The sequence below is a fragment of the Brachyhypopomus gauderio genome, chromosome 6 (assembly GCF_052324685.1).
Source record: "Brachyhypopomus gauderio isolate BG-103 chromosome 6, BGAUD_0.2, whole genome shotgun sequence".
In the NCBI taxonomy this organism is placed as follows: domain Eukaryota; kingdom Metazoa; phylum Chordata; class Actinopteri; order Gymnotiformes; family Hypopomidae; genus Brachyhypopomus; species Brachyhypopomus gauderio.
In genome coordinates, this window is record NC_135216.1 from 8,471,268 (window position 1) to 8,484,517 (window position 13,250).

Sequence of the window (13,250 nt, forward strand, 5' to 3'; positions counted from 1 at the left end):
TTCTAAGCTGATGGAATTAACGTAAAACTGATATTACTCTAAATAGCTGTAATTTCAGAGGGGGAAAGTAGTGTACTAGCAAATCTGTAATTAGCCAAGTATAATGCACAGTAAGCCAACAGCAGTTGTAAAGAAGAGGAAGCCCTTTAATCACCCATTCATGGCATGCCGGCTTTAACACATTCAGTATTCATGATCTGGAAGCATGTGGTATACAAACTGAACATTCAAAACTTTATTAAAAACAGTTTGCAACAATATGTACAGAACACATCACATACAAAATGGCTTTAGCAACATTTAAAGGTCCAACCCTGACTTGTTGTTTCTCAATCCATAATAAGCTTATTTAACACAGTCCAGGCCATCCCAGGACACACACACACAAGAATAAAACTAGAATTCAAATGGTCAGGCGAGAATTCAACATGGTAGTGTACATGTCTGAACACCATGTTCCTTCTCAACACATTTGGATCATGGATGCAAATGCAGACCAGAGCTTGACGCAGGGACTAAACCCTTCAGAACCCACCCCCACCTCCCTCCAGGCTAGAACGGGTCATATACATATACAGCAAAGGCGGGGGGTGGGGTGGGTATGGAGCCGCCAACGAAAACATATGTAACCCATATGGAATTTCTGCAGCCCTGGCTTTTTACGAAGGGGGTGGTGATTAATACGTCCGTGGGCCGTGTGCTGAACACACATTAGCAAAGCAAATCCAAACAAGCAGATCAGAAGTTAACTCTTTTCAAACAGCTCAGCTAGAGGGAAAAAAACAATACACCAAGAAAGAAAAACAGTTCAAAAGGCTTTAGCGCAGACACTAATAAGCCAGGCAATCGGGAGTGATCAGAAATGCGGTAATACAAGACACACGCTTCCTTCTGCTCCAATAACCATTTCCTTCCTGCCCAGTTCTCCATTAAGAGCTCGGTGGTGTTCAGTCAGGCAGAACTGAAGAATGGATTCTCATTCTTTTAACCCTCCCAGCAGAGACCAGCATGAGGCCAGTTCAGTTGAAAGCTTTCTAATGGTTCAAGAAACATTTCATATTAAATAAAATTTTAAAGCATGCGGATGTTTAGGGGTTGCCAAAGTATTAAGACAATATTAAAGCAAAGATTAGGCAACGCTACATTCTTTACTAGGCGTTGTAATAGTACCCGTCCTGTACGTGTCCTGGTGGAGGGATACTCCAGTTAAATCTATTAGCACAGCGCATTCACACCATGTCAATACCTTTACACGGCAAAGCTGAAAACGTGTAGGGGTCAAAGTTCACCTGCTTTCCCCAAAGCCCTTCAGGCTAATTCAAACATCCCACAACGACATGGGAGAGGAGCGAGGCCTTTGTATAGTCCCAGTGCTGAGCCTGTGCAGTTTGGGTCTTATTATTAAATTAATTATAATTTTACTTTTTGAGAACCACATTTAGTCTGGGGTTAGGAAGAGTGAAGGTCCGATACGTTGACACCACGGTGGTGAAGTCACAGACGGCCCATCTCCACCATGTAGGCTGCAGTTGGCCAATACGCAGTTCACACAAAAGTGTGACGATTTCAGAACCTCCTGAACATAGATGCATAAACTCCTAATCAATTCATCCTATTATTGATCATATTCAGAAATAATCTGTACAGAGTCTGTAAACCGTATGACGGTGGTCTCAAAGCATTACTCCATAATACAGAGCAGCTTCGACAGAAACTTAGATCACTGATTAATAGGCTCAAATGGATCAGACTTATTCAATCGGTATTTGTCCATGATTTACAGATGTGCTTGGTGAAGAGGAATTCATTATAGCCTGAGCTGTTCATTTACAATAACGAGTGTCATTTCCCCCCATTTCAACATCCCCAAACGATGCCCAGTAGTTCTCCTTCATACGAGGGTGGTGTAGATCTTTATATGGTGCACTGCAATCATTGTGTTACAGCATACAGCGCATGGCCTAGACACGGCAGACCGCTGAGAACTGGCCAACACCCACCCCCGACCAGAGGGTGCAGTAAGCTATAAAACGCCTCTCCAAACAGCTGTGTATGTGGGGCAAATCGCAGCTGTTAAATACTCATGTTAAACACACAGAATTCAGGAATTATTAGCCAAATGAATTTGGACTAAGGGAACACTGGTAATAGCCCTGAGAAAACTAGCACTGCGGCTAAAGCACAGCACACGCGCACACGCATGCATTTCAATCTGGAACCCGGGTCGACCGGGCGGAAGAATTTACCCATTTATTTGTCATATTCTATCTTAGTATTACACAACCCTATCTAGTGATACCATACACTGGCGTCCACCAGAGGGAAAACTGTATAGTAGTTTCTACAGTACTGAACAAGAACCAAGAAACAGGCAGCGAGTTAATGAGCGAATATACTAATGTTAGTATATGTGCCTTATTTACAAATCTGTACAAGCCTCTTTCATCAAAGGATAAAATAATAAATCTGTCAGGTTTGGCCAGCTAGCTAAGTAACTAAACTACTAAAACATTACTAGCTAAATTACTACCCCCCTCCCCCCACCAAAAACAGAAACAAAACCAAACATTTCCCGTTCTTGGTTTTAGTTTAGCAGCAGGAATAAAGTGGTGTTTAACCCCTCCCACATACACACACTTCATGAAGACCAAGATGTGGAAACTCCCACCAATATATATACTACTTTTGGGATTTCGAGTCAGACTCTGCAGGCAACTTGAGGCCTGCTGGCCAGTTTCGGTGTGCTATTGTTGCTCTGGTTACTATGCTGAACAAACCAGACAAAGCAGACGGAGCACAGCAGACCGATGGTCTGGAGACATCACGCCCGAGGAGCAGGCTGCACTACAGAAAGGTCTCCACGTCAGAACCTTCAACCGGTCCAATATTGGTCCAGTGCTTCTCCCTATGAAACCTAACTCCATCTCTCTCTCTCTCACACACACACACACACGTTCCTGCCTTCCTGAGTTCCCAGCAGGGCTCACATGATGAGCAGGTCGTCCAGGGGAAGCGCGTCCAGGTCGCAGGAGTCAAACAGGTCAGTGATGCCCTGTTCTTCGTCCAGAGCAAGCATGTAGTCCTCCCCGAGCAGGGCGGGGGGCAGGGCGGCAAAAGGGGCCGTCTCCACCGACTGCTGGAGGGCGCAGGCCAGCGAGTTGGCCAGGGACGACAGGGAGGAGCCGCCGGTCCGGACCACACCATCACCGTCCACGCTGTTCACATGGCTGCCTTCGCTTCCTATGGCTCTGCTGCCTTCTGCGAAACAATGAACACCAATGAAGGTCCTCAGAAGACGGAGGCCCTTTACTGGCTAGAATCCACATATGCACGCATGGACTCACCTTTGGACACTTTGAGGAATGAAGTGTCATTTCCATTCAGGTCCACACAGTTATGCGATGGTCCACTGGGGTCGGCGCACAGAAACACGTCTATGGGACCTTTGGAGCTGCTCAGGTGGACCTGTAAACTCTAGCGCCAGTGAAGAACGAACATGTTTAGTTATAAATCACATATCTGTTCAATTGTTCTCATGTATACTTCAGCAACGGCGAAACGCTGGTCTGAAACGGCGTGAACGGACGCGAGCGCGAGTGAGAAGGTTTCACCTCTCTTGGATCAGGCACTTCCAGCTTGGTTTCCGATGGTGCTTTGACAGCAATTACAGTTTGGTCCTGCAAAGCCTGGATGCCTCTGATGTCCTGGTACGTGATGTAGGCATATGTGGGGGCAGATAAGGGAAACACGAAGACGGACGAGGTGCCAGATGACAAATTCCACGTGGGCTTTAAACTGCACAGCAAAGTACCACTAATCTGGCCCTAAACCCTACAGCCGTAACTCTCCCAGCCACGGCGAGAGCACAGCCAGGACAGAGATGTCAGAAAAGCTGCGTCATGACCACAGCAGCTGTGTTAAAGATATCTGCCATGTGCCTCGCGCAATGGCTTAAACCCAAGGGGTCTTTACAAAAGCTACTTTGCCCTGGTTTCCTTAAGTAAACTGAACACAAGTAACTAACTAAATACAACCAACATGCTGTGCAATGTGCCTCATTTGTATGTTGTTTCCCAGCACAGGCTTGATCAGATGACGAGTTAGTCCTGATGTAAACATGCATGAGCTATGCTATGAAGGTGTGAATTCCCCCAAAAAGCAGATTTAAGAAAGTAACCATCTCAAATTCATTAATCGGACCATTTACAACAGACGCCTGAGGCTCGGAGTTCTAGTACACGCCAGTCTATACCCAATGAAGGTTACTGCCCTGCAGCATTAAAGCAGAACTCAAGAACTGTTTATTGCCCAATCAGAACCACACCCAAAAAGCGCAGTTCACCAGCAGAGACTGGCAAACGCACAAACTATCATCTAGTGGTGACCTTATTACTCAATTCAGTCCACCGCAGTGCTGATGAACACTAGTGTGACATTAGCTGTCCTTCAACACAGCAGAAACAGTGTTTGAAGAGTTAAATAAAAGCAGAGCTTCCGTGTAGGAAACGAGGCCCAAAGAAACCTGCAGATGCGGTGAAAACTACATCCAAAACATTTTTAAAGTCTTTAAGGACTGCCTGCCATAGGCCGAACGCAACAGAGATCAAATAAGAGGTGAAGCAGCAGAGGATATTTCTGATTGTGCATCTCTTCGGTCATCTGCTGGACGTGGCCGGCGCAGGTCTGGATGAGCTCGTCCAGGCGTGTCTCCTCCTCTCGCAGGGCCAGCATCTCTCTGCTCAGGCTCTGCCCAATCAACAGCGGCCCTGCCTCAGAAGGCAGGCTGGAACCACTGGAGAAGAACAACGTAGCTTCAAGACACCGGCACCATTTGAGCTCCTCTCCTCACGACTGGGGCATACTCACAGCCACTGGATGTTGTTCTTGGACTTCTTCTTGATGAGACGCACGCCCTCCAGCACATTGGTGATGTCGTAGAGACGCCTCTTCTGGACGTTGAGTGTGTCAGCGGCCTGGTTCAGGTCCAGCACGCCGTCGGCGGACTGCGCCAACAGCTGACAGAACTTCTTGGTGAGGAGGCCAAGGGATGTGTCGTAGCGTGATCGCTCCGGTGGGGTTTTAGGAGCTGGGGCATCAACACACAATCAGGCAAAGATCCAAACACACACCATATTCAAATAACCATTTAAAACACGCCCATCTTAACTGGTCTGTTACGTTGTAATTCTCAGGTTGCAATGTCCACCCTATCATGACAGTATGGCCCAAAACACTACAAAAACCTTTTGAATCTGGTAATCCTTGAATCAGACATCCTTCCCAAGGTTATTCAGGTGTCTCAGCACACCTTCCCGTGGCTACAGAATTGACCATATGCTTTGATGTTCTCAATAGTATAGTTTCTGCAACTGAACCATGAATGTCAGTGTTGATGTTTCCTTATCTTGGACTTTGAACAAGCCTGGGTGTCTACATCTTACTGATCCACCCTGAGCCTCAAGCCCAATAGCAGTCTGAGTGTCACATGCCCACTGCAGCACAGCACAAGCAACACTAATAAGTTTGGTACGTCAGTGGATACAAGACCTTTGTAAATAAAGGAGGATATAATGAAATCTGCATAGCATTACTTAGCTAATAACCAAATAATACTGCAGATTTAAAGCATGCAGGTGAGCTGTACTTTGAAAGAAACCCCTGAATAGATTCAACACCTACAATTTGTTAAGCCACTCCAAAACCTTGCATGATCATTTCAGGTCATTCTATGCAGTCACGGCAAGCTCAAACAACTAACAATGAAACATTCCTAAAAGTCTCACTGTCGTTCCAGCAGATTATCAGAAACACCAACTTAGACTAGGTGAGAGGTGGGGGGGGGGGGGGGGGGGGGATACTGAAAATGTGGCCCTCTGGCCACAGTAAACAAGACGACCAGGAGGCCCACGTTGTGAGCTTCTCAGCCTCAAATTCAGGGAATACCTTCACATGGTTATCCTCCCATCACAACAGGAGACCAGACGAAACATTCAAACAGGTGTCAGGGGCCCAGACTAGACAAGATCCAACCGTCTCATCGAATGTATGACATTTACAACTCCCTTATTATAGGGCATCAAATGACTCAGTGCAAGTGTGGCTTCCACGATCATGTAAAATGTGGGGCATTCATAGGAGAGTACAGCTGCTCCAGAAACACACAAGTGGACTGCCAGGAGTAAGATGAGTTCTGACAACCACCTGCGTTTCTCGAGCAGCAGCGACAACAGCCACAGCGGTGAGACTGCCCTCGGGTGAGTTTCACGCCCAGATCAGGAGACAGGGGCAGTACCTTTTGGGCTCTTCACCCTCAGAGCTGCTCTGCGGCCCCTCGGAGTCCGAGTCGGTTCGCTGTATTGGTGGTCCATGGCGTCCAATTCCAAACGGCGTTTAGCCTGAGCAGACATTCAAAACGATATTACAAAGAACGCCCGGGCTCTAATGTCAGAACAAACTAGCCTTATACCTAGTCTGACTCATTTGACACTTGATTAATCTGGAGTGGGGATCAATATAATTTAACCAGCCCTCTCAACAGTGGCTAGCATACATGTAGTAGTTTAAAATGAGCCTAATGCACTTTATCTGCAGCCTGAGGAGGTTTATTAACATGATGCTCTGATTAATTAACAAAATCATAAAGTGTTCTCTACTTCAAAATCTCCATTCACCACCAGCTTTCACACAGCACAAAAAAGACACATAATGGATTTAGTTTGACATAATCCAAGTGCGTTTAGAAGAGCAAAAACGTTTTGGTTTTCCAACCACAACACAAGCAAAACTCCACAAACGTGTTTGTGGTGCCTGCATTGAGAAAGAGACGCGTCGTCTCCACACTGCTGGAAAAGTTTCGTTTGAGGCATGTTCAGTCAGAGAACCTTAGTGTACTTTAATACAGATTAAATGGACCAAGAGTTAACCTATTTATCTACCCATGTTTCTTAGTCAAATGTCTGTGGCCTGGGATATAAAATCTGAGGGAACAAAAACGACCCCCACCCTCAAAACAACAACCTGAGGCCTAGACTTTAGGGTCACGTGATCTCGGTAATAGCAGCTAGCTAAGCAGCTCCCTCCCGCCGTCTTCCTAATAACACCCGAACACGGAGCCCGTCTACGTGTGTTTCCACACACTAGTTCGGGCCTAGTCCGCAGCTAGTAGGCTAACGTGTAAACACGAGAGGTTTGTCCGACTAATTCACCCTTTTTAAAAAAAGTTAACGTACGGGCGCACGCCACCGTGCCAAGTTTAACGTACGGGCGCGCGCCACTGAGCTGCGGCTCGCGAGCGGCTTTTAGGAACAAGAGGGAAAAGAAAGTGTGTCACTTCACTGAAACTTACACAGTTCGTTAAACGTCGAACTACGCATTTCCATAACAAAACAAGTCGCAGTTTTCCATTAAAATAATAATTAAAAAAACTTCCAACACTTCAATTTGTGAATCTTACTGACATTTGCAACCCAAAACACGTAATTATATAGTTAGAGTAACTTCTTTTGGAGACACCATCTAGATGCGGGTTAGCCATGACAGCTGGGTTAGCCTAGCTGCTTGGTGTTGAAGACGTACAAATTAACAGATTATACGTGCAGTTACCGGAGGACGTCCCGAAGCTGCTCGCAGCCCCGCGCCGTTCGTAAGGTTAGGTCCCCGGAGAGGAGTCGAGTACAAGCTGCCAACTGAATGATCAGATACACGAACATTATCAGGCTGGGAACGGCGGGACGGCGGCGTTTTAAGTTGCATGTAGGTCGTTGTAGAATAAGACGAAGAACGCCGATCAGCCGCTTTACTTAAACCGGTATTTTGTTCAAGGGTAGTACTCCCAACCCCCGATATGATCAATCTGTCTTTGGCCGAGGAAACCCCCTTTCTCATCTTCAGAGATTCGGGATCTCTTTGTGCCTCTGCTTCTTTTAGGGTCTTATTTTGCAAACTGCTCAAATAAAGACCTGAAATAATCACCGGGAGTGATAAAAGAAAGTCTTATTAACCGGATTGAGCCAAAAGAGTAAAGTATCGATGGGTAAAAACAGCGGATGGAAACGATTAAAATAAGAAGCGAACTCCTTCCTATCTGCTTAAAAATGGCTCCAGGAAGCGGACAATGAATGGAGGGATACGGTTTACGCGCGAAAGGCCCTCGCGCGAAACTCGGATTTCCCGGGAAGTTTTTGAAACACATTTGCATATTTAAAATCATTGGCCGCTACAAATACACTTTCTGCCGTGATTGGACGACGTTGCCTGTAGGTAAACCAATGAAAACATGGAAGAGCTAGACTGCGCCTGCGCCAGCGGCTTCTGGAAAAGCTTGGGTGTCCGTCTTGGATGGTGTTATTTTACTATATAATGTTACGTTTTTTCGAAGAGGGAAAATAGATAAATAAATGAAATAATAAGGCTAAAATGTTGTAAATGGGAAGAATCAAGCAATCACATTTGCATAATATTTAAAAGTTTATCCGAAATGTTCTGCATAGTCTTTGACGGTTGTTGTAAATTAATGCTTTACGCACCAAAGCCTTTGTGGCACGTGTGTACCAGCAAACACATTTCTGTTTCAGTTTTATTAGATTGGATTAGATTAGATTCATCTTTGTCATTTCCATTGTCACAAGTACATAACAACGAAATGAAGTTCCTCTGTGCAATTCCCCAACAAACGTATGGAAAACCAGTTTCCTATATTAGGAACTTTGTTTAAATAAAAACGGTAATTGCAAAAACACTTCTATTCAAAAAGCAGACTTGTTTCATCTTTAACAGTGTAGCCTTGTGAGACTGACACTCTGCACACTTTCCATCACACCATCCTAGGTCCCTAGTGCTGCACACAATCACATTTCTGGATTCACTATATGATGCAGGTTGGCTACTACTGGCACACTAGTTTCCCTCCCCTACTTCCCATTTCTCAATCTAGAGGAGAGATTCTTGATAGTATACAACCGACAAACACATGGTCACCTACCTCTGCAGTATGCAATTGTGTAGAGACCTGTGGTGGAGCGTTTCCATGGTTGGATATGGCACCCAAGACAATATTTTGCCATGTCGTAGCCCAAGATGGTGTTGCTTGTGCTTGTGTGTTTGTGTGTAGTTTTATTACAGAAGCACCATTTTGAGAAAGGATTGGTTTGGACTGCACTTTCATTTTGTCACAAATCTTGATCTCCAGTTGTCTTCTTTGGCTTGCAGTAAAGTGATCCTTATCTTCATTGTGATAGACTGGTAGTAATGTGAATTATTTTACATAGATATTAATCAAAACAAATTTCTAGCAGGTTGTAAAGGTCCAGTCCTGGCCAGCTAAATTTAGTGATTGTTCTGCTCAGACAAACCTGGTAAGCCAGGGAACAGATTGATGAATCAGGTGTGTTTAATTAATATTAGTTAATATAAAATGGTGATATTAAATCCTGGTCCAAGAGTGCCAGAGATCAGTTTTGTCTGGTCTGTTCTGCTTAAATGCACCTGATTTAACTCATTAATTGCCCGGTTTAGTACCTGGGCAGAGCAATCGGCAAATGTTTCTGGCCCTCCAGGACCAATATAAAATAATCACGAATATGATGTATATGCATATGATATAATCACGTACTATCTGTCACCCATAGTAATCATGAAACAATGTTCTTTTCCAGTGATGCTAAGTAATGATGTTCTACCAGCCACTTTGACTACTTTATTCTGCGATCTATGAATCTACCATCTATGGCCAATTTAAGAAAAAAATAATCACAATCTTTTAGTAAACATTTGTTGTATTACAACCACATATGCAACAGCAGTAAGTAAAATGTACTGTGTAACAGTTTGGTCTTCATATCTGGCAGAAATATAATTAAAATATATTTTGTTCTGCATAAACACAAACAGCTACACAAAAGACTCCATAAAAACAGCTTCAACAATTGACGGTTGAATTTGTTTTTTCTAATTAGGAATAATTCCAATGTATTGACAGAATAAAACGGTTTTTAAGTCAGTAGAGAAGAAATGTGTATGTAGACATTTAGTTTTGTCCTTCTTGCTGGCGTTTGAACAGACAGAAGACACCAATAGAAAGCTAGAGGTCCTTTGTGGGTCTGGGGGTAAAACATGAAGCATCTTAATCATCAAATTTAATCTTCTTCCCCTGGAAGGCTGCGATTAGGGCCTGTTGCTCCTTCCGCTTCCTGCTGGCTTCCCACGAGGGATGCAGTGCTTGCTGGGGAGGCCTAGGGCGGCTGCCGGGCCTGGCTGGGCCGCCTTCATTACCCTGGGCTGGCTTCTTCTCAAACCGAGCCCCGACGGCCATACGCGTTCCCGGACCAGGACCTTTGGGTCCAGCTGACTTTTTGTTAAATGCATTATGGCTTCTGTCAGTTCTGGGGTCTTGTCTTTTGAACCAAGATGGTTTCGCGTCACCATCAAAACATTTCTTCTGGTTCTGCGAGCGCCTTGGTTTTGGATCAGAGCGAGTCCCCTTCTGAGAAACATCACTAGATTTGGAAAGGGTGGAACAGAAGACAGACTGCACTTTGAATACCTGAGGTGCCTCCTTCGTTTTCTGCAGTCTGGCTGTGCTGGTGGCATCATTCTTTTTCTCCTCCCCAGGTGCTACATCGCTTTTCTTTTTCTTAAGTTTGCTCACTTTGCCGAGGAAGAAATCGTCGTCGTCGCTCTCCTCGGACTGAGAGGACTGCTTGTGGAAGCGCTCTTCGGTACTGTCGTCAAAATATTCTTTCTCCTCATCACCATCTGACAGCTCCAAGTCGCTCTCTTCCCTGCCACCTCTGTTCTCTGGCTCCTTCGTCTCAACTCTGGGTTGTTTTCTTCCTGGTGGTGCTTTCTTCAGTGGGGTTCCTTTACTGTTGGACAGCAGGCTCTTGACAATGCCTGCTGTGGCAGTTGTTTTAGACACGCATTTTAGATGGATTGAACTGTCTACTTCTTGTTTAGGCACTCCTACTTTTGATTTTGTGGCACGCGTGTCGATTTTAGTATGTGATTTGGCATCTTCGGACAGCTTTACAGCATTATACCCTTTAGTTACATTTACATTATGATCCATCACCTTTGTTTGTTCATCTTCAGTTTTGTCGTCACCACTGTCATCAGTATCCACCATATCCTCGTCTTCAACCTCCTCCTCCTCCACCTCATCATCATCATCATCATCATCATCATCACCACTATTTTCAGCCTGTGTCACTTCATTGAAACCCTCCTCGCCCTCGTTTCTTTGGTCAGCCGATGCCACCTTTGTTTTTTCCTCTTCGATGGCTTTACGAACGTCCTCGAGTTTCTTGATGAAGCGTGGGTGCGTGGCTATACGTGCAGTGACTCTCTCCAGCAAGCTGGAGTTTGGGTCCTGCAGAACATTTTCAAGATCCACCTTCCCCTGAAGCACTGTTATAGTAACATGGTCAGACACAAGAGCCCTCAAAACCTGGATGTCTTTCTGAAGTGTTGCTATGCATTGCTCGTTGTCATTTGGCTCAGACCCTTTGACCTTTGCCCTCCTCAGGTTAGTAATCTGCTGGGTGAACTTCCGAATAAGCAGCATCCTCAATTTCTTCACCTCCTTCCTCATCCGTTTCACCTCAGTGGGTGTTCTGTCTGTCTCCGAAGATTTCTTTTAAAAAAAACATTGTTCAGAGACAATTAATATGTCAATCATGTTAGCATAAATTTCAGTGAATATCTCCTTAATTAGGTTTTAGGACCAAATTATAAGATATAATCCACTAACATGAAAAATAGCAAACTAGCAAAACTTTTAGCACTCTTACATACACAAACCTCTTTTGTTGTGACGGCAACACTTTGGTTCTGTTTCGTCGTATCGTTTAGCCCCTCCCCCTCTGCTTTGTGGGTCACAGCCGAGTCATCGTCTCCCCCATGCTCCTCACGCCTCTCTTTCCCGACCTGTTCCCTCTCCCCATCATCCTCTTCCTCTTCATCTGGACTGCTCTGCTGCAGGACACTGCCTCCAGATTCCCTTTTCGCTTTTTTCAGGGCCTTTGCAGCACGGATCCTTTCGACTTTAAAAGCTTCGAGAGCATCCTTGAGTCTCTGGATTCTCCCGCTGAACTGCGGGTGCGTGGCAACGCGGGCCATGGCACGCTCCGACAGGCTGGCCGCGCTCTGGCACACCTCCTGGAAGGTGATGTCCTGCTGCAAGGCGGCCTTGGTGATGGTGTCCGGCGCGAGCTTCTTCAGCTCATGTATCTCCTCGAGCAAGCGTGCCATGCGCCTCTCGTTCCTCTCCAAGTCGGCCTGTGTTCCTTTCTTATTTTTCAGGGCCGCGATCTGTCGGGTGAGTTTCCGAAGGACCAGCACCTTGACCCTATTTACCTCGGGCCTCAGTTTGACCACCTCGTTGCTGAGGTTTAGCGCTGCTGCCATCTTTCCTCAGTCTTTTGTAGACCACTAGAGGAAGTGGATCAGTGTGTTAAAGCCTGACCAATTAGAGACACACACAACATGGCAGAAAGGTTATAAGAGTTGTCCAAATAAGTGCAGCTGTACAGAAGCTGCAATCTCCAACCACATAATTTTTAATACATCTCTGTATACACACATGACTCTTGATTTATTCTGTGGATGTCAAACCAGTTAAAAAAGGATTTATTTCAATGAAAAGCTTCACATGTACTGGTCATGTTTGGCTTTATCTGTGCATTGCGCGGGACTAATGAAAACGTTTTACAATAAAATAAAATTCTGACCACGAGCAATAAACACTGCTGTCAATTTATTTCAAGCTACTAGTAAGTTATTTTACTCCAACTGTGAGCGTATGCAGGAAAAGTGGGACATCATCCAAGAGACTTAATTGGATCTCATCACTCTTGTGGATCAGAAGCGGGGAAACAAATAAATAATCAATAATCACTCTTTCATAAAGGAGATCGACACGCGCACACACGGAGATCACGTTGGCTCTTTAGCGTCCATCAGCATGGCTGAGAAAAGGAACGGCAGTTAGGCAAGCCCACGTTTGTCTCATCAAGTATATACTTGTATAACACTGACGATGAAAGCTTAAATTATATACGATGTTGAAGTCCTTCGGGTGTCATGCGAATTTTGACTTACCTTTAAACCAGAAGCGCTAAATGTACGCAATAAAAACGCTCGGCCAGGGCGCCGCCATCTTACTCTCGTTTCACGCAAAAAAAAAAAAAAACGACGCGTCGAGCGAGGTGACGTCATGACGCAGGAAGACGTGCGACATAAAAGGGGCGGGGCCT

At 45.2% G+C, this 13,250-nt stretch overlaps 2 protein-coding genes across 4 annotated transcripts; both read right to left on the bottom strand.

Annotated features, from left to right (window-relative positions):
* Positions 1-213: 213 nt before the first annotated feature.
* On the bottom strand, positions 214-8,164 carry e2f3 (E2F transcription factor 3). 2 transcript variants are annotated; one of them, XM_077008479.1, is made up of 7 exons: positions 7,603-8,164; positions 6,293-6,395; positions 4,867-5,086; positions 4,630-4,792; positions 3,612-3,722; positions 3,345-3,474; positions 214-3,258 (listed from the first exon to the last, which is right to left on the bottom strand). In XM_077008479.1, exons 1-7 carry the CDS (start codon positions 7,882-7,884, stop codon positions 2,984-2,986), a joined length of 1,284 nt encoding a protein of 427 aa, XP_076864594.1. In that variant the 5' UTR covers positions 7,885-8,164; the 3' UTR covers positions 214-2,983. The 2 variants fall into 2 exon arrangements, with proteins under 2 accessions (XP_076864594.1, XP_076864595.1); XM_077008480.1 differs by lacking the exon at positions 7,603-8,164 and adding an exon at positions 7,346-7,365.
* Positions 8,165-9,407: 1,243 nt separating this feature from the next.
* On the bottom strand, positions 9,408-13,247 carry srfbp1 (serum response factor binding protein 1). 2 transcript variants are annotated; one of them, XM_077008481.1, is made up of 3 exons: positions 13,096-13,247; positions 11,797-12,426; positions 9,408-11,629 (listed from the first exon to the last, which is right to left on the bottom strand). In XM_077008481.1, the coding sequence occupies exons 2-3, from the start codon at positions 12,400-12,402 to the stop codon at positions 10,121-10,123; spliced, it is 2,115 nt and encodes a 704-aa protein (XP_076864596.1). In that variant the 5' UTR covers positions 12,403-12,426; positions 13,096-13,247; the 3' UTR covers positions 9,408-10,120. The 2 variants fall into 2 exon arrangements, with proteins under 2 accessions (XP_076864596.1, XP_076864597.1); XM_077008482.1 differs by having other exon boundaries at positions 11,797-12,455.
* Between the last annotated feature and the right edge of the window lie 3 nt (positions 13,248-13,250).